Genomic DNA, 21,035 nt, shown 5'->3' with positions numbered 1-21,035 from the left:
GGTCACTCGCACTCTCTGGATTTGTAGACTTTGCTTACTGTGCTGAATTTAATCAAAGCCGATAAGAGCAAAAGAGTAGTAACTACAAAAGGTATAGGAATGCGCTTTGTGGGTAATTGAATGATCACCAGATTGATAAGATGGCTTTGGTTGTTTACAGGTAGGGGGTTGGTACAGTGGAACTTCACAAAGAAGATTATTTTAAAAAAGGTGTTGATTAGAAGATTTGGCAGATTTTTCACGTTTTTCTGAGTCAAGTCCTAGGCTTGTAATATTGCAGAGAAAATGCCAAATCAAGTGTTGCTGTATTTTCTGCTGAGAACAGAACAATTCGTAACGGCCTAAAAAAAAATTCACGGCAAGCGGTTGTCAAAATTGTGATATGCGACAAATTCTAGGAAGTTTTGCCATAGAAACCATGGGTCGAAAACAGCGATTCCCATAATGAAAATGTTACTGGGTGTATGAAGTTTTAATATTGGGTTGCCCAAAAAGTAATTGCGGATTTTTTAAAAGCAAATTAATGCATTTTTAATAAAACTTAGAATGAACTTTAATCAAATATACTTTTTTTACACTTTTTTTCTAAAGCAAGCTAAAAGTAACAGCTGATAACTGACAGAAGAATGAATGCAATTACAGAGTCACAAGCTGTGAAAAAATTTGTCAACGCCGACTATATGAAAAATTCGCAATTAATTGTTGGGCAACCCAATACTTTCAGTTCTCTCCCAGAGCGGAGAGTGAAACGCCCATCCATCACGCAAGCATGTATGTGCCATCGCCGGATCTTATTAGAGCTGGCAAACTATCGATAATCGCAACATTCGACATTTTCGATATTATACAATATATCGATACTACGTATACCTATGTTTCAAACGAAAATGAGAAGTAAAAATCAGAAGATCGATTTATACGATTTATAGAACCACTATCAATGCACAGACCGCCTAAAATCAAATTTAATAAAGGCCGTTTAGACAAAATGCCCGTTGGACCTATTGCAATGTTCTTATGTTGCACCTTGCCACCATCGGGGTCCAGTATGTCAGAATTCGCCTGTACTAACTTTCGTTGAGCCCATGCATTTTCTTCGCAATCAGTCTTCATTTTGAGTTTATGGCTGTATAAATGAGCTGCATATTGACGAGCTATAACGAACGCTCCCGAATCGGGTGCTTCTAGTTTAGATTCCTATTGAAGATTTCTCCCATGCATTTTAACCTGTCGCATATCGAAATTGTTTTGTTGCGAAAACGTGACGCTTCGAATCGAACAATCATCGCCAAAAGATATATTTCCAGTCAAATTTAATAGCGTGGATGTTTAACGCGAGTAGAACTGTGAAATGATAGGAGGACGACAAAAAACTATGGACGGAGCCGCATCGTAACATAGCTAGGCTCATACCAGGGCGAAGTAGGAAGCAGTTTGTATTTCTTTCGGCATCATTACGAGACAAACTTCTGTATCATAGCGTGAGTGTTCAACGCGAGTAGGACAGTGAAATGTTCGGAAGGGCGACAAAAAGCTATAGGTAGAACCGGATCGTGACAAGGCTAGGCTTATACCAAGGGCAGTAGGATGGAGTTCGTATTCCTTTCTTTATGATTACGAGATACACTTAAGCATAATAGGTGTATAAAGTGGCAGCTTGTGTACGGGGAAAACGATGAGAAGAATCATTACCTATGTAAATTACCAGCTAGAATACGTCACTTTGGTATGCATACAGTACAGGAATTTTACCAACTCGGGAATTATATGAGTAACACAGAATTGGCATAGACTTTTCGGGATTGACTTTTATGGGTTAATTTCTAAGGCCATAGGTTAGGTTAGGTAAGACTCACTTAGACAATTTTAAGTCCATTTTGATACCACAGTCGCGACAGACCAAGGCTTCTGGCGGGAATCGAACCCACGACCCCTGCACTGGTAATTTTTGGCAATTGTTAGGATTTTTTCCAAAAAAAAAATATTATCTTTGCTTCAAGAGAACCAAGTGAATACTGATGTTTTATTATTTCATTATAATTAATATACATAATACTAGTTTTGGAATCTTTAAATTTCTATACAACTTTAATGCGCCCTTCGAGACCCGTGTAAATAGGTGTTATATCAGCAGTGTAAGCCAACAAAGCATCCAAATCGGTGACATAGGGCCTGAAATAAAAAAAATCACAGTTTATTGAAAATTATAAACCCTCAGGTTTCACATCTTACTGAACATTAGTGCCAAATTCACGGAACATATAGAACCCATCACCACCGTCCTGTAAGAAATTTGGTGTCACAATCCTATACGTTTCACTGGGATCGAAGGGTTCATATTTTGGTATGGCACAAGCAGCACAGCGGACTTTTAAATCTATAACACGCTCATTGACGGGCTTCTTAAAATCATAGGTCACCTTAAGGCCAGAAACTTGCAAAAATATATAGGAACTGGTAACATTGTTTTCATAATCAACTTTACTGGCAGCCAATTCTAGAGCATCTAGTAGCTTGTCACCAGGCAAATCGAATGCAGTTAAAATATTTTCAAAAGGTGACATGGTAACCAAATGGGAATAGCTAAGATCTGTATAAAAGAAATCCATATAGAAATAGTTGATGTCACCTACATTATTATGGTACTTACTTCCTCTATACAAGGGCACTCTTAAGGCTCCAGTATTTATAAGACCAATGGCTACATTTGTCCAAGCTTCCTCATTGTAAGGAGCCAAGTTTAAGAACTATAATGCGAAAATAGTTTGTATTATCTTAGAAAGCATTTTATATGGGTAAAATTACCGCATGAATCATGGCATCGGTGAAAAAGTTGCCCAAATTACATTCCTCATAGCTGCAGGGGTATTTTAAAAGATCTACCAGAGTTTCTCCAACAATAACTTTGCCCTGGGCATCAATGGTCTCCTTCCAAGGTACCATAGCTGCAACAACTTCAGGATCTAAAGAAAAATACAATAGTAAGTTATTGAAGACAATTGTGTCATACTTATACAGCATCTATATATTAGCTTAAAATAAGTAAGAAAAGGCTAAAGTCGGGCGGAGCCGACTATATAATACCCTACATCTGCCCCACAATTATGAATTCGGGCAACAGATATATGTATATGAGAGCTATATCCAAATCGGCCGATTTTGATGAAATCTTGCAGATATGTTAAGATCGGTAACAAAATAATCCGTGCCAAAGTTTGTGCAGATCAGTTGAAAATTGTAGTTACTTTGGTTATTTAAGTGCAAATAGGTAACAAAAGAATCCGTGCCAAATTTTATGCATATCGGTTGAAAAAACGATACATATATATGAGAGCTGTATCTAAATCTGAATCGATATTGATGATATCGTCGTCGAGGAAAGCGTTGTGCAAAATGTTGGCGTGATTGGTTTATAAATGCGCTTGCAGTGTCTCTAGAAGGGAAAATCGAGCGATATACATATATTGCAGCTATATCTAGATCTTAACCGATTGCTATGATATTCACCAGTATGATTAAGAGTCATAAGAAAATCCTTCCTGCCAAATTGCGAGAGAAATTCGTTAACAAATGACCACATTATTGCAATATTAATCCAAATCGCACGAACATATATATGGGAGCTCTATCCAAATCTGAACCGATTTTTTCCAATTTCAATAGACTTCGTCTATAGACCGAAAAACATGCCTATAACAAATTTTAAGACTTTCGGATGAATCTGTATTTGTACACAAATTAACTTGGGCAGACGGAGAGACAGACAGACGGACATAGCTAAATCGAATCAGAGAGATTCTGATTCGATCGGCATACTTATAAATAGGTCTATCTATCTTCCTTCTGAGTGTTACAAACAATTGCACTGAGTTATAATACCTGTACCACAGTGGTGGTGAAGGGTATAAATACGTTGTTCAGACATTTGAACCCCTACAGTAGTCCAAAATGGTGAGAGGTATGTGTGTCTAAAGGGAATCTAGAGGTATTCAGCCATACATGGTATTACAGAGCTGTGGCACAATATTTGCTGTACCGTTTTTAACTCCTCCTAATCTGCACAAATTCTGCAAAAATTCAAAAATTCTTTTTAGTAGTCTGACATCAGGCATCCTCAGTTTCATTCCCCTCTTTGAGAAACTTGGCAACAAAGCAAAGCCATAGCATTGCTCGTGAACATCCCATTAAGGAACAGCGGGCATACTTCTCTCATCAATAAGTGCTGTCCAATTCAAGCTTAAGCTCGATGATGAGGGACATCTATTTTATTGCAGAGCCCGACAGAGGCACACAGAGTGCTGCGACACCGCTTTGTAGAAAAGTATAAAATGGCTAAATATCTCACAAATGTTGCTGAAAAATTTTGTTGAGTTTCTCGACAGTATTTGAACCCAGGCGTTCAGCTCATACGTGGCCACGTTAAATTCGCTCACCATCCTCCTGATCAGTAATTCTGACGACAAGTTACAACCTCACATGGCATGAGAGCCAGAAGAAATATCAGATCTGACTTTTAAGGTGCGATTGTGAACCGACAGTTGCTTCTGACTACAAATGGTTTCCTAGTGGTCGTTCAAGGTACTTTCCTACCAGAAAGATCACAAAGTAATGGGGGCATCAGTGAACCGTTCCGGGCTAGTTCGTCAGCTGCTTCATAAAGTACCACCCCTAATGGATTGGAAATAGTCCCCAGAAGCACATTCACAGCCCCTTAGAATCTACATGCCTCCCAAAGATTATATGATTCCTTATTGCCTTAAAACCCAATGAAGAGGATCCTGAGAAGGGCGTTTGCTTCCAGCCCAACATTCGACGCTCGAGTCAATAATGAAAAAAATCTCATGGTCTATAATCTGTCACGCGTTCTTTTAAAGTGAGAGTCTCATAGGGAAGTCTCTTCTGACTTATAAAAGTCCCCAGAGCCTAATTCAGAGTCGCTGATTGAATCTAGACATGTTGGATATAACCTTCTGACTTTTCACCTATAACGCGAGAGTCGGAATGAGGAATGAATGAGCTTCTCATTCAGAGTCCTGGGGGAGTGGGACTTTTACAAATCGAGACTGCCCGGTCCGACGGTCCCTAAGATTTCCGCCAGAAAGAATTTACAGAATTCCGCCAGAAGAATTACGAAGTTTTCCAACGGAAAGACGCTACATCCTTGCAAAAATCTACATCAGTTCCTAACTCCTGAATGCTCAATAATGACAATCCAGACAAGGGCTGGGTACCTCCAGCCTAAATCTTATTATCCCTTAATGCTGCCAATTCTCCTGCAGCTGCTCGCTTGTCCCAAATTCATTCCATTCTTAATTTTAAGGGGATCATTATCTTACCTTCTGGCACTTCAGCTCCCATAAATATTGGTGCACCTTCAAAATCCATCACATTGCCATCGTCGTCAAAGAACACAGTCAAATTACCCACATATTTGGCATAGGCACCAGCTTGAACAATCAAAACACGATGCCCTGACTCATGTATCACTTCTGTGGGATAATCACCACGAGGTCTATCTGGTCCTGGAGGATTATCACCGGTGTAAAGGAAAGTATGCGAGTGAGAACCTACAATGACATCAATCTCAGAGCCAGCATTAGCAGCTATTAACTTGTCAACATCATAGCCACAATGGGAAATGACAATTATAATATTGGCTCCTTGGGCTTTCAATTTGGCGGCCTCTTCCACAATGGTGTCACTTTCATTGCGGAATATTAATTTTCCAGTATTGGCAAGGTCCTAAAAGAAGCAGAAAAAAAATGATTAAAGTCATATTTTGTACTGGAAAGGTTTAGGAATACACTTACATAGGTGGTTTCCAAAATCACTCCTATAACTCCAATTTTACGATTGTTTCTTTCAATTATGGTTGAATTGCCATAAATACCATTCAGGGTTGGTTCATTTGTGGAATCCATATTGGCCACCAACATGGGACTATTCAAGGCTTCAATGAAAGGCACTACTCCCTCAACACCATGATCGAATTCATGATTACCCAAAGTCTAAAGGAGTAAAATGGAATTGTGGTAAACAAATTTGATAAAATAACAACATCATTTACCATGGCATCGGCCGGCAACATGTTTAAAAATTGACTGGTCACATTCCAACGTCCTATGTTGTACCATAAAGTTCCTTGGAAACTATCACCGGCATTCAAATAAATTGCATTATTCTCTTTTTGTTCTTCTAACAAATGCTTCACTGTATGCACAGTGCGCGCATAGCCACCAATGCAAATCTCATCTGCTTCACAAGTTCCCCCAGAGCTATCTGTGGCCTCAAACCTGCGAAAGAGAAGATGTAGGATGATTAACAGCTCAATATGTAAAGTGATGAGAATAATCCGAAAGAAAGTAAGAGAAGTTGTTCGCCTTTTGGCTCCAATATCAATCTTCAGCTAAAATCTTTACATTGAGAACATTTGAAAATTTTTTAAGGATGACATGGCACGTGTGTCCAAATATGCCATATTTATACAGCATCTAATTGTTTAAAGAAAACATGACTAAGACGCCAATAACAGCAAAGCTGCAGACCTCTTTAAGTCTAGATTAGGCCACGTAGTTTTGGAATGCTTACAGCCCCCTTTTTGTGATAATCTATCATTCGTTGTCCTTCGGGCCTGATCCTGAAAACTTAGCATACATTTTGTTAGAGGTATACCCACAGAATCCAATATCCCTGGTATGTGTAGGGTAGTTCCTAGTCTCGCAAGCTCGTCCGCTTTACAATTCCCTGGGATATCTCTGTGGCCCGGCACCCAGGACAGGTAAATTTTGAATTGTTCAGCCATCTCGTTGAAAGATCTGCGACAATCGAGGGCGGTTTTTGTATTCAGAAATACGTTCTCCAGGGATTTAATGGCTGTCTGGCTGTCTGAGAAGATATTTATGCCAATCGTCGTTATGACATTATATCTTAGCCATTTCACCATTTTCTTAATTGCAAGGATCTCCACTTGATACACACTGCAGTGGTCGGGTAAACTTTTCGATATGACCAGTTCTAGATCTTTAGAGTACACCCCAAAGCCCAACTGGTCGTCTAGTTTGGAACCATCCGTATAGAAGTCTATGTATCTTCTGTTACCAGGGATATCGTAGTTCCAATTGGTTCTATGAGGCATAGTGGTACAGTACATTTTATCAAAAAGCGGCTGAGGTAGGGTGCAATCCACACTGCCTGGAACATCGGACATTGTATTAAGGATAACACAGTGTCTGTAGCCGCCGCAATATTAGCTGAACCGGGTACGCTCCGCTGCCCTTTATTTCACTTTCTAATAACTTTAGCTTGAGCACTATATTGCTATGTTTGGTAAATAACTTCTGTTTTGTGGTATTTTGATGGCTGGACCACTTGATTAACTAGATCCGCAGATTTATTAATATGGGAGCTATATTAAATAATAGGCCTTTTTAGGCCTATTATGTACAAAAGTGCACACTATATACAAAAATGCAGCCAAATCGTATAAAAGTTGCGCCCTCCAGGTGCTCCAAAGGTCAAATCGGGAGATGGGTTTATATGGGAGCTATATCTAAATATAGTCCGATATGAACCATCTTCAAATCAGATATTGGAAAGTCTCATACAACTGACAGTTCCAAATTTCAACGAAATCGGTTAATAAATGCGGCAACTATGGGTTTAAGACTCAAAATCGGCAGATCGGTCTATATGGCAGCTATATCAAAATATAGTCCGATTTGAACAATATTCGGTTCGGACATCAGTATGCATAGTACAAATAATTATTTAAAATTTAATCGAAAACGGGTAAAAAATGTGGCTTTCATATATTTTTGGCCACCCTTTTTGCATACAAGTCCGACCACAGTGCAACCCATTCAATCTTACCTAACCATCTTCATTATGCCCTCACCATAGGATAAGAGTGTACTAATTGCGTCATTCCGTTTGTAACACCTCGAAATATTCGTCTAAGAACCCATAAAGTGTATATATTCTTGATCCTCATAACATTCAAAGTCGATCTAGCCTTGACCGTCCGTCTGTCCGATCGCCATATAAGCCAATCTTGGATCTTGACTTCTTGAGCCACTATAGGCCGCAGTTCTTATTCGATTTGGCTGAAATTTTGCATGACTTGTTTCTTTGTGATTTCTAACAACTGTGCTAAGTATGGTTGATATCGGTGCATAACCTGATATAGCTGCCATATAAACCGATCTGGGATCTTGACTTTTTGAGCCACTATAGGCCGCAGTTCTTATCCGATTTGACTGAAATTTTGCATGACTTGTTTCGTTATGACTTCTAACAACTGTGCTAAGTATGGTTGAAATCGGTGCATAACCTGATATAGCTGCCATATAAACCTATCTGGGATCTTTACTTCTTGAGCCTCTAGAGGGCGCATTTATTATCCGATTTGGCTGAAAGTTTGTAGAACGGTTTCTTCCATGACCTTCAACATACGTATCAAATATGGTCTGAATCGGTTTATAGCCTTATACGTCTCCCATATTAATCGATCTTCCTATTTTTCTTCTTGATCACCTAAAGCACACAATTCTTCTTCGAAATTGGATGAAATTTTACACAATGTAATCTATTATGGTCTCCAACATTCAATTCAAATATGTTCCGAATCGGACTATAACTTGATATAGCTCCAATAGCATAGCAATTCTTTTCTTTTATTCTTTGTTTGCCTAAAAAGAAATAATGGAAAAAGAACTCGAAAAATGCGATCCATGATGGAGGGTACATAAGATTTTCTTGTTTTTAAATAATGCAGCGTGATTTCAAAAGACGGGCGAACAGACATGACTAGATCGGTGGCTACGTTTAAAAAGCAAAATCGCATCTGAGGCTCGGAAACCCCAAGATTTATTGTTGAGAAGCCATCCTTCGGTGGTGGCTACTGGCTGCCTTTCATACTGTCTAGATGTCAGTAGGTTAGGTTAGAGTGGCAGTCCTTTACAGACTCACTTAGACAATTTTAAGTCCATTGTGATACCTCAGTAGCGAGCGACCAAGGCTTCTGGCGGAAATCGAACCCACGAACCCTGCACTGGTAATCCAAGCTCGCTACCAACTCGGCAACAGGGGCGCCCCAGTAAGTTTTGTCTAATTTGCAGAATTGATATGAATTTGGAATTCATATTTTGAATTTGGAAATTTTAATATTTTAACTATTAATGTTCAGTTATTCTTAAAGTTTCTTCCTAAACTCTTTTCCTTTTTTTCGTTTCAGACTTTGGACACATTTATTAAGTCACAGTGAGTATTACGAACTGCTTAATTTATGAAAATTCTTTTTTGGTAATGTTATTCTTTATCGCAAACAGTCAAAATTTTCATTAAATTTTAAAATTTTATCATGATATACAACCGTAATTAATCGTAACTTTTTCATAAACATGTGAGCTATGGTCATAAATCTGTTCTAATCGTAGCCACGAATATGTTGGATATTTTAGGAGCCCATGAATATACATATATGGATTTATTATTCACGCATAAGTTGTTTTTTTCATAAAAAAAATATATATGAGACTATTTTCCAATTCCCTGTGAAAAACTATAACGGCAAACAATTTTGTAATGGACGAAAGGCGCTGTAGGCTTTTTAAAAACTCTAAAGAAGCTTTTCGTAAAGCTCTTGCGCATAGGCAAAGAATTGTGCCAGAAAAAAGAAGCCAGAACAGGCGTTGAGAGTCCATCCGTGAGTCCATACCACGTTCCTTTGTTGGTTTATGTCTGGTATTGTGTCCCCACCTAATTGCCGGTGTCAGTTAGCCACTAAAGCCGGGCAATGACATGAGAAATGCTCCAACGTCTCATTATCTTCTCCACATGCCCTATATATGCTATTACTTGCTGCACCAATTTTACATAAGTGAGCTCGTATTCCCATGTGTCCTGTTATGATACCGAAAGTTTTACTGACCTCTTGCTTGCTACCTTTCAATAATAGTCCGTCTTCTCACAATTCGGATTTTCTCATAGGATTTTTGTCGTCCTGTCGACCGTTTCTTCGGTAATGGTTCCGTCGTCGGGTCCCTGCTCGTTAGGCTGTATTGAGACTTGTGTCGCTGCGATGCCTGATGTTTCAATGTTGGGATCTTTACATACCCTAGTCTTCCGAATCTTGAAGTCGGTGATGCGTCCGTCGTTCCTTGTTCGTTATGTTATGTTGGGTCTCTCGCCTCTGCACTGCCTGATGTTTTAGTATTAGGAACTTTGCTTATCTTATTCTTCCCAATTTTGAGAGAGACGGTGATTGTCTCGTCGTCGACGCCCTGTTCGTTAGGCGGTATTGAGTGTCCTGCCACTGCACCGCTTGATGGCTTAATATGGGTATATTTGCTTTGTACGCTCTAATTACTAAAAAGCAACCTCAAAAATAAAATCTAAGTTAGGAATACCGTGCTACTTACAAAATCCTTAATTGTAATTAGACCAATGTATTTGTTAAAGACAAACCGACTGATTCAGTAAACTTATTAACCTTGATTAGATGTCAAACTCAACCACCTACCTACATCATAGTTTTTTATTCTTCATTTTTTATTTTGCCAATAAGGGTAAACATAAGTGTGATTACAATTAAAATAAATTCTTAAAGACATTTATATCGACCATTTCAATATTCAATCAAAAGTATTATTCTATCGAAACGAGAATAAAGCTTATAATAATTATAATATTTTAGCAATATCTTATCACTATACTTCAGAATTTCTAGGAATACGAGTACATACTAGAATAGGCTACTGACTTCACACCTGTTTGATTTTCAATGAAGGCCTTAAAAGCGAAAATACGCAAAACTCTGACAAAAGATTTTGATAGTAGAATGCATTTTTGGAGGTTAAAAAAGAAAATAAACAAAATCTACAGATGGTATCTTTTTGCAGTGTATAAATGCAAAGAAAACTAACTATAAGTTTACTTAAAAGAACAAAAAACTAAAATGGAGTTAAAATATCATTTCAATTATTATTTTATTTGTGTATATAACCAGCCCAGCCAGTACACTCCGCTGTGCCCTCTTTTACAACGCACAGAACAAAAATTTCCCCTTAAATTTGTAATCTAAATTTCTACGGTTGCAGTTATACACAGAAAAATTTGTTAGTAAAACCAAATTTTGGTGTTACAATAGAAAGTCAGCTGAAAATGCAACAGCAGTAATTTTGTACCAAAAACGGCAAGCAGTTTTTGCTGTTTTCGATGGTAAAAAGTGAATTTGTGCCCCATATTGTAATGGTAAGGCTACATGCCCTTTTGGGGTAAAACTCTCTGAAAGTTGAATCCATATTTCATATTAAGATTCGTACTCTACTTGTAAAACTCTCATTGTCGTGATAGGTGGTTTAAGAAAGAAGGATGACCATCAAAACGTTTGACGTCATGATTTTATCTCAGGTTCGTTCTGCCTTCCATTCGAGCCTTATATACGCTACATGCCGCCTTGGGTTGTTTAGTGGCAAGACAATCCCTCACATAATCCTCTTCTGATATTGAAATATAAAGTGCACTATTTACATCATTATCTGAATACAAGAGCTGTCAAAATATAAATGGCACTATCGATATTTAATTTTTTGACTGAACATCGATTAATATTTTTCCGATGGATACTATCGCAAAAGTAATTTTTTTTTGCAAAACTAAACAAAAATACGCAATCCGACAATGTATTCTTTAAGATACATTGCGCCTATAGAGGGCGCAATTTTCATCCGATTAAACGAACAATTTGTACAATGATTTCTCTCATGACTTTATTAACCTTGGTTTTATTTGGTCTGTGCATTGATATTGCTTCCATCTAAATCGATCTCCTAATTTTTTCTTCTCATTTTCGTTTGAAATATAGGTGATTAACGATAGTATCGATACATCGATATTTATTAATAAAACTCTCTAAAATATCGAATGGATGGGAATCCACCGTGGCGCAGAGGTTAGCATGTCCGCCTATGACGCTGAAACATACTAAAAGATGTTGATTTTTTTTACTTTAAAACATATCGGACCCATCACATAATGCAAGCAAAAATACTGCAGCCTCTTTCCTTTACTTGTTTCAACTCTCCCCCAACTATTTCATTCATTTGCACTTAATGAAGGCAACACAATTAGTTACTTTAACTCCTTTTAATATTTATTTCAATTTTTAAATAAATGTGTTGCCAAAGTTGTGTTTAACCGTCGTCAACATATCACACCACAAACATCATTGTCCATAGCCGTAGCTTAAGCTACTGACTGACCTTCATGCCAATATAAGTAGGGCCACACGCATCACACCACCACACACCCGCACCACAATAGTGACTTCTTTTAGCATACTCTTTCTCTCTCAAAGTGGCTATTGAGTGCAAAATTGTTGGTCTCATGCAGTTCTCTGGTGTGAATGCAAAGCCATATGTGGAAGTGTTAGTGGTGAGAGTGTGAGAGGTATACCGTTCACCTCTCGCACTCTCACCACTAACACTTCCACATATGGCTTTGCATTCACACCAGAGAACTGCATGAGACCCATGCCCTTTATCGCATACAACAAAAACAAAGTTGGATAGAAACACAGGCAAAAGTACAATAGAGTGATAGATGCGCGAACGTTTTAATAAACGTTCAGAGGATGTGATTGTCAATTTGGTGACATCGTGTGTTGTTTGGAAATGAATACCATTCAAATGAGTGGCATATGAAGCCAGAGCAAGCAGAGGAATAGGACATCAAGTTTTGTTGAGGGACATAGATAAACCTCGGTGTTTTTTTGTACTTGCTTTTTATGTTTGGGTGAGAATTTCTTTTAACAGTGACGTACGTGCTGCCTATCTACGTCTGTTCAAAAGTGACAGACTTAGGCAAATTAATTTCATCTTTCATAACTTTGAACGGTAGCTGTGTGTGTGTCTTCTATTCATTACAGTTACGGTCAATGTGAAAATTTTAGTTTTGTGCATTCCTGATTTACACAAATAACGGATGCTAAGTAGAAAGCAACAACTTGCTGTGTTTCTGCTTCTTCTTCTTCTTTATTCAAAAATTAATTCCTCATTTTTAGGGATTTTCTTTTCGGAAAATGAATTTTCATAATTCTGTACATCTCTGAAAAAATATCTTTCTTTTGATGCCGATTTCATTAAAACCCATTTAGCCGTAATATATACCACAGACTCGCTTTTATAAAACGCACCTTGTCGCGAAGGATCGCAAACCATTTACAAACAACAAAAATGGAAATCCTTCGCTTGCCAAAGTCGAGCCTTAAGGAATTGACTGACCGACATGCCACGCACATCACAAAACAATATATGTTTTATACACTTGACTTTATACAACCCAGGATTCACTAAAAGAGGGTTAGGTCACTTGCGAAAACATAAAGTGGATAGACCCCATGAACATCATTAACGATGTCAAATCTCCCGATTTGAAATGTCTTCAAACACGACAAAACGTAAACAAGGAATGAATGTAAAAAGAGAATAAGTTGACATCCACAATGCCAAGTACTGCCAAAAATAAAAAAAAAAATTGTCTGCTGCTAATTTAGGGAATCCTGTATAAAACTCTTTTTACACAACAAGTTTATTTTTCAAGGTTTTTTTAATTTTTCTATATCATGTTTTTTTTTTAATTTACCTGTATAAGCAATCAAATTTTTCAAGAAAAATTTAACTTTTGGTATGAAAAATGTTTGCCTTCTCTCAAAAAAAGAAGAATTTTTCTCTTTGTAAAATTTTTGACTTTTTATAAGTCAATTTTTGGCCCAAACCATGCGCCCATAAAACTCTTATTGACATACCTTTCATCAACTGGAATTTTTGAAGACAACTCTATGTTTGGATATTTTTCTGCCCAAACGTCTTTAATGCCCTATTTTATAAAATATACACACATATATATTTATACATATGAACGTTAGGGTGAAGACTTTTCATTTTTTTCAAAAATTATCTCCTGTTGCAATAATGAATGATTTTTGCCTATTAATGGCTAAAATATAATTTATTCCATTTAAAAAATTAAAAATGTCGGACACAAACCGCTTTGAAATTATATTTTTTTGTACGTGTGTTTTTTTTTATATCGAATTGCCTTATATTTGAGATTTTCTCCAATGTTTTGCGCTAAATTTATTTTGTCTACTCTTAAATAAAAACTCATGAAAAACAAAATATTATGCAGGGATATGAGGTTGAAAAAAGCCATCACCCTAATGTACGTTATATATAGATATATGACTTCAACTACCTTGGGGAAGGCTCATCTTTTTTTAATTTATTTATATTCTTAAATATTTGGGTTAATTAGCAACCATTCAAGAAAATATAACAGTTGTCTGCTTTTCATAGATATTTACTTATGGCGGGACAACCCCTAACATTTCAATATTGATATTTGTGCAAACAAAATTTCATAGTTAAACATCAACAAGGGATTTAAGACATTCTTTAAGAACACGCTTAATCGTATGTTTGAATATACAAAACGGCTTAAGGTAAAGGCAAATTCAAATTCCCTTGATAGAGAAAATTTACTTGGCTGAAGACTTTTCAAATATGTACAGCATTAGTAAGTGAATAACCATCTCAAAAATTGTTTCTGATCTTTTTGCCAGCATTCGAACCTCCATCTTCAGTGGCCATTAGAGTTTTAGAAGGCAAAAATATAATAAGTGTTGCCAGCATGGCCACCGATGAAAACTTTATTCCCACCCCGAAATACAAATGTGAATATGCCCACAAATATTGCATTCTTAAAAACTATCTCAGTGACTGTTGATAAATTTTGTGGAAACGGTCTGGGCTGAGCAGAAACCGCGGCCCAAGAAGCCCGTCACATGCTGTAGTTACATTAAGAACTTTATAGGAAATAACAATTCGAATAAAGCATCTAATTAGGCTACTGAATATATTTCTGGCCTAGGCGACACTAAGTATTTTCCTTTAGAAAATGTCAAACTGACATTTCGATTGGAAAGTTTGACATTTTCTAGCATAATCGTACACAGAACGTTTTGACGTACGATCATCATTTGCGTTTCTTACAGAGATTTGGAAAAAGTGGAACTAAACAAAATTTTCGTGCCATCATTTGCCATAACTTTTGACGTGGACGTGGATAGACTTAAATCTTTGTATAGCCACGCGAAAGTATTTTTTTATCCATTTCACACCTACAAAAGATTTTTGAGAACTTTTCAATTTCGAAATATTAGCATTTTCTTTATTTGGCCAGGTACATAGCCAGGATTTTATTTTGAGGGGCCCCATATTAGAACTACAAAACAGTACGTAAACCAGTACAGTGCGCTAACATTCGAAAAATATGCATTTTTTTGGGAGGAGGCTTGATCCCAAGCCTCCCCTCCCCCTGGTTACGTCACTGCTAGCAGCCCACGTATGTATTATGGATAAGTGCCTAATGAATTCGCTATAGTTTGTGTTTAAATGTGTCCCCATGAAAAATATGCCACTACTGTTATTAACTTTAAATTGTTGCTTTTAAGTAATTAAATAACCATTTGCAAATCAGCAGAAATTTACAGAAATAAAAACAATTTTTGCCTTAATGTAGAAACAAGGCAACACGTGCTCGGTATGCCCCTCCGTAATTGTACTATAGAATAAATAATAAAAAAATCCCTAAAATACAAAAAAAAATGTTTAAAAACACAATTTCTAGGAAATTAATATTTTACAAAATTTTCATGAATTTTTCTCTAAAGACAAATTTTCTCTATCTAAAGACAATAATTTCCATGAAATTTTCTCTAAAGAAAAAAATGTTCATGCAATTTTCTCTAAAGACACAATTTCCATGAAATTTTCTCAAAAGACAAAATTTCCATGAAACTTTCTCTAAAGTCAAAATTTCCCTCAAATTTTCTCTAAAGACAAAATTTCCATGAAATTTTCTCCAAAGACAAAATTTCCATGAAATTTTCTCTAAAGACAAAATTTCCATGAAATTTTCTCTAAAGACAAAATTTCCATGAAATTTTCTCTAAAGACAAAATTTCCATGAAATTTTCTCTAAAGACAAAATTTCCATAAAATTTTCTCTAAAGACAAAATTTCCATGAAATATTCTCTAAAGACAAAATTTCCATGAAATATTCTCTAAAGACAAAATTTCCATGAAATTTTTTCTAAAAACAAAATTTCCATGGAATTTTCTCTAAAGACAAAACTTCCATGAAATTTTCTCTAAAGACAAAATTTCCATGAAATTTTCTCTAAAGACAAAATTTCCATGAAATTTTCTCTAAAGACAAAATTTCCATGAAATTTTCTCTAAAGACAAAATTTACATGAAATTTTTTCTAAAGACAAAATTCCGTGAAATTTTCTCTAAAGACAAAATTCCGTGAAATTTTCTCTAAAGACAAAATTCCGTGAAATTTTCTCTAAAGACAAAATTTCCATGAAATTTTCTCTAAAGACAAAATTTCCATGAAATTTTCTCTAAAGACAAAATTTCCATGAAATCTTCTCTAAAGACAAATTTTCCATAAAATTTTCTCTAAAGACAAAATTTCCATGAAATATTCTCTAAAGACAAAATTTCCATGAAATTTTTTCTAAAAACAAAATTTCTATGAAATTTTCTCTAAAGACAAAACTTCCATGAAATTTTCTCTAAAGACAAAATTTCCATGAAATTTTCTCTAAGGACAAAATTTCCATGAAATTTTCTCTAAAGACAAAATTTCCATGAATTTTTCTTTAAAGACAAAATTTCCATGAAATTTTCTCTAAAGACAAAATTTCCATGAAATTTTCTCTAAAGACAAAATTTCTATGAAATTTTCTCTAAAGACAAAATTTCCATGGAATTTTCTCTAAAGACAAAACTTCCATGAAATTTTCTCTAAAGACAAAATTTCCATGAAATTTTCTCTAAGGACAAAATTTCCATAAACTTTTCTCTAAAGACAAAATTTCCATGAAATTTTCTCTAAGGACAAAATTACCATAAAATTTTCTCTAAAGACAAAATTTCCATGAAATTTTCTCTAAAGACAAAATTTCTATGAAATTTTCTCTAAAGACAAAATTTCTATGAAATTTTCTCTAAAGACAAAATTTCCATGAATTTTTCTTTAAAGACAAAATTTCCATGAAATTTTCTCTAAAGACAAAATTTCCATGAAATTTTCTCTAAAGACAAAATTTCTATGAAATTTTCTCTAAAGAAAAAATTTCCATTAAATTTTCTCTAAAGACAAAATTTCCATGAAATTTTCTCTAAAGACAAAATTTCCATAAAATTTTCTCTAAAGACAAAATTTCCATGGAATTTTCTCTAAAGACAAAACTTCCATGAAATTTTCTCTAAAGACAAAATTTCCATGAAATTTTCTCTAAGGACAAAATTTCCATAAAATTTTCTCTAAAGACAAAATTTCCATGAAATTTTCTCTAAGGACAAAATTACCATAAAATTTTCTCTAAAGACAAAATTTTCATGAAATTTTCTCTAAAGGCGGAATCTCGAAGATCAGAAATCATTTCTGTATTACAATTACGAAAGAAAGTTAGTTGCTCACAACGTTTCCCTAAAATGTTCACTTTGATATTTTTTTTGAATTTTTCGAGCATGGCCTTTAGCCCACGAAAATTTTAAAATTCCGAAGCTCCAAAATTTTTTGAGTTAAAGACACAGAACTGAATTTCGTAGCCTAAACATATTATTTGATGCAATCCCCAGCCTTTCCTTCGAAAAACAAGCTCAAAATCAGAGTTTTATTCTACTGTAGTTCGAAAAATCAGTGCGAGTTCGAAATTGTTGTAACTCTTCGAAAATCCGAAAGCATCTCTGAATTGCAAATTCCAAGAGGAATTGTGTGGCTAAAATGTTTCCCCAAAATTTTCACTTTGATATTTTTTTGAATTTTTCTTAGCCCATCAAAATTTTAAATTTTCGAAGCCCCAAAATTTTTTGAGTTAAAATTTTTTGGAATTAAATTTTATCTCAAAATTTTTTGGAATTAAAGTTCGTAGTCTAGAAATATTATTTGATGCAATCCCCAGCCTTTTCTTCGAAAAACAGGCTCAAAATCAGAGTTTTATTCTACTGAAGTTCGAAAAATCAGTGTGAGTTCGAAATTGTTGTAACTCCCTCATATTTTCGAATTTCGAACATCCGAAAGTATCTCTGGATTGCAAATTCCAAGAGGAATTGTGTGGCTAAAATGTTTCCCCAAAATTTTCACTTTGATATTTTTAGAATTTTTCGAGCAGGGCCTTAGCCCATCAAAATTTTAAATTTTCGAAGCCCCAAAATTTTTTGAGTTAAGGGCACAGAATTGAAGTTTGTAACCCAAAAATATTATCTGATGCAATCCTCTGGCTTTTCTTTGAAAAACAAGCTCGAAATCACAGTTTTCTTGTACTGAAGTTCGAAAAATCTGTATTGGTTCAAAAGTGCTGTAACTCCCTCATGTTTTCCAATTTCGAAAATCCGAAAGCATCTCCGGATTGCATATTCCAAGAGGAATTATATGGTTAAAATGTTTTCCCTAAAATTTCCAAATGCAAAAAAAAATTTCAGGCAAGGGAAATTCCAAAATTTTTGAGTTAAGGACACAGAATTAAAGTTCGTAGCCTAAAAATACTATTTGACGCCACCCTTAGTCCCGAAATCATAGTTTTATTGTAGCGTAGTTCTAAAAATCCGTGTGGGTTCAAATTGTTGTAACTCACTCATATTTTTGAATTTCGACCAACCGAAAGCATCTCTGGATTGCAAATGAGTTCGTGAATTTGAAATTGCTGTAACTCCCTCATATTTTCGAATTTCGAACATCCGAAAACATATCTGGATTGCACAATCCAATCATGGTATGGCTAAAAATTTTCCATATTCACTTTTTAAATTTTTCGGGCAAGGGGTTAACCCATCAACATTTTCATTTTTCAAAGCCCCAAAATGTCTTTAATTGAAGTACATTCGTAGCCTAAAAATATCATTGGACCCAATTCCCAGTCACTTTTTTTGGAAAAACAAGCTCAACATTACAAATTCATCATACTAAAGTTCAAAAGTTGTGAGTGAGTCCGACATTTGCTGTAACTCCTTATATTTTCGAATTTCGAAGATCTAAAAGCTTTCCTGGATTGCAATTTCGAAAATAAATTAGTTTGTCATAATGTCTCCCTAAAATGTTCACTTTGATTTTCACTTCATTTTCTCTAACTTACCTGGCATGGAAATCATTTATGTGAATGATAGATAACGGAAATAAGTCATCTCTGTTAATCTGGCCATGAGACAATTTCACTATTGCGATGATTAGCAAAAATAAAACACCAAAACTCTTAAAATGTTGCATGCTTTAGACTTTTCTTTTCACTGTGTAATAAAAATTAATTGTATTTTTGTTTTATTTATATTTTTTTTTTAAATATTTTTTGAATTTGTGTAAGTTTAAGCAACACTAGTATCTTCTAATGGCTTACAACGCAGCCATTTGATGATTGCGAACGGATGTATTTAAGGTAGAAGCGTTTTATTTGCCCGACTTGTTGTTTATTCCGTTAAAGCTGTTTAAGCCACCAAATGCTCGAGTTGATTACTGAAACAATCGAAACATTGCAATGCTATGGACAAAATTTGTTCCCATGAAGTTTAACACGCCACTTTCCCCCGCTATAGGAATGCCTTAGATGTTAGTGTTAGGCTTTGTTTTTGTCGTTCGACATAGTGGTTTCTTTTTATTGATTTTAGGCGAGATATCAGCTACGACTTGATAACAAATCTCCAATGAATTGGAAATGTAGCAAATTATATGCATATGTATTTATCGGCAAAGCAGCAGAGTTGTAAATTTGCTAACGATTAACTTAGAGATCCTAAGCGTGTGGTGGTCACATTAACCCATTGATGACTGATGACGAAAAAAAGATTGTGCACAAAACTTAGAAATAATCGTCATATTCAAGAAAAAAAAACTTTAAGGAAATTTTGTCCTCAGAGAAAATTTCATTGAAATTTTGTCTTTATGGAAAATTTCATGAAAATTTGTTTTTAGAGAAAAATTTTATGGAAAATTTCATTTAAAAAATGTCTTTAGAGAAAATATCATGGAAATTTTATCTCAAAAAAAAAAATTATAGAAATTTGGTCTTTAGATAAAATTTCATGGAATTTTTGTTTTTAGACAAAATTTTATGGAAATTTTTTCTTTAAAGAAAATTTCATAAAACTTTTGTATATCATGAAAATGTTTGTCTCTATCGAAAATGTGATAGAAAATTTGCCTTTAAAGAAAATTTGGAAATGGAAATCATGGAAGATTTGTCAATGGAGAAAATTTAATTGAAAATTAGTAATGAAATTTTTGTCTATAGAAAATTTCATGGAAACTTTGTCTTTGGAGAACATTATTTGAAAAATTTGTGTTAATTGAAAATATTATCGAAATTTATTTTTAGAGAAAAATTTATAGTAATTTTGTCTTTCCACAAAAATTTATGGAAATTTTGTGTACAGAGAAAATTTCATAGAAAAGTTGTCTTTATATAAAATTTCATGGAAATTTTGTCTTTGGAGAAAATTTAATGGAAATTTTGTCTTTGGGGAAAATTTCATTTAAATTTTGTCTTTGGAGAAAATTTCATGGAAATTTTGTCTTTACAAAAAAATTCATGGAAATTTTGTGTCTAGAGAAAATTTCATGGAAATTTTGTCTTTCCAAAAAAATTCATGGAAATTTTGTGTACAGAGAAAATTTCATAGAAAAGTTGTCTTTATATAAAATTTCATGGAAATTTTGTCTTTGGAGAAAATTTAATGGAAATTTTGTCTTTGGGGAAAATTTCATTTAAATTTTGACCTGGGAGAAAATCTCATGGAAATTTTGTCTTTGGGGAAAATTTTATTTAAATTTTGTCTTTGGAGAAAATTTCATGGAAATTTTGTCTATGGAGAATATGTCATAGAAAATTTAATTGAAAATTTGCCTTTAAAGAAAATTTTGACTTTGGAGAAAATTTCATTGATTTTTTTTTTTGAGAAAATTTCATGGA

At 34.8% G+C, this 21,035-nt stretch overlaps 1 protein-coding gene and 1 long non-coding RNA gene across 4 annotated transcripts in view; one reads left to right on the top strand and one right to left on the bottom strand.

The window, feature by feature from the left end:
• Positions 1 to 21,035, top strand: part of LOC106084123 (uncharacterized) — a 122,731-nt gene that overhangs the window by 40,880 nt on the left and 60,816 nt on the right. For all 3 annotated transcript variants that reach the window (XR_001220754.2, XR_009397965.1, XR_009397964.1), the window contains exon 3: positions 9,233 to 9,258. This is a non-coding gene — a long non-coding RNA (uncharacterized LOC106084123). The remainder of the gene's footprint in view (positions 1 to 9,232; positions 9,259 to 21,035) is intronic.
• LOC106084104 (apyrase) lies at positions 2,044 to 19,550 on the bottom strand. The gene is made up of 8 exons (XM_059366643.1): positions 19,209 to 19,550; positions 6,068 to 6,293; positions 5,811 to 6,008; positions 5,337 to 5,742; positions 2,806 to 2,963; positions 2,651 to 2,747; positions 2,233 to 2,590; positions 2,044 to 2,172 (listed from the first exon to the last, which is right to left on the bottom strand). Exons 1-8 carry the CDS (start codon positions 19,337 to 19,339, stop codon positions 2,079 to 2,081), a joined length of 1,668 nt encoding a protein of 555 aa, XP_059222626.1. The 5' UTR covers positions 19,340 to 19,550; the 3' UTR covers positions 2,044 to 2,078.

Source organism: Stomoxys calcitrans, chromosome 4 (genome assembly GCF_963082655.1).
Source record: "Stomoxys calcitrans chromosome 4, idStoCalc2.1, whole genome shotgun sequence".
Taxonomy (NCBI): Eukaryota; Metazoa; Arthropoda; class Insecta; order Diptera; family Muscidae; genus Stomoxys; species Stomoxys calcitrans.
This window is presented reverse-complemented; position numbering and strand designations above follow the sequence as displayed.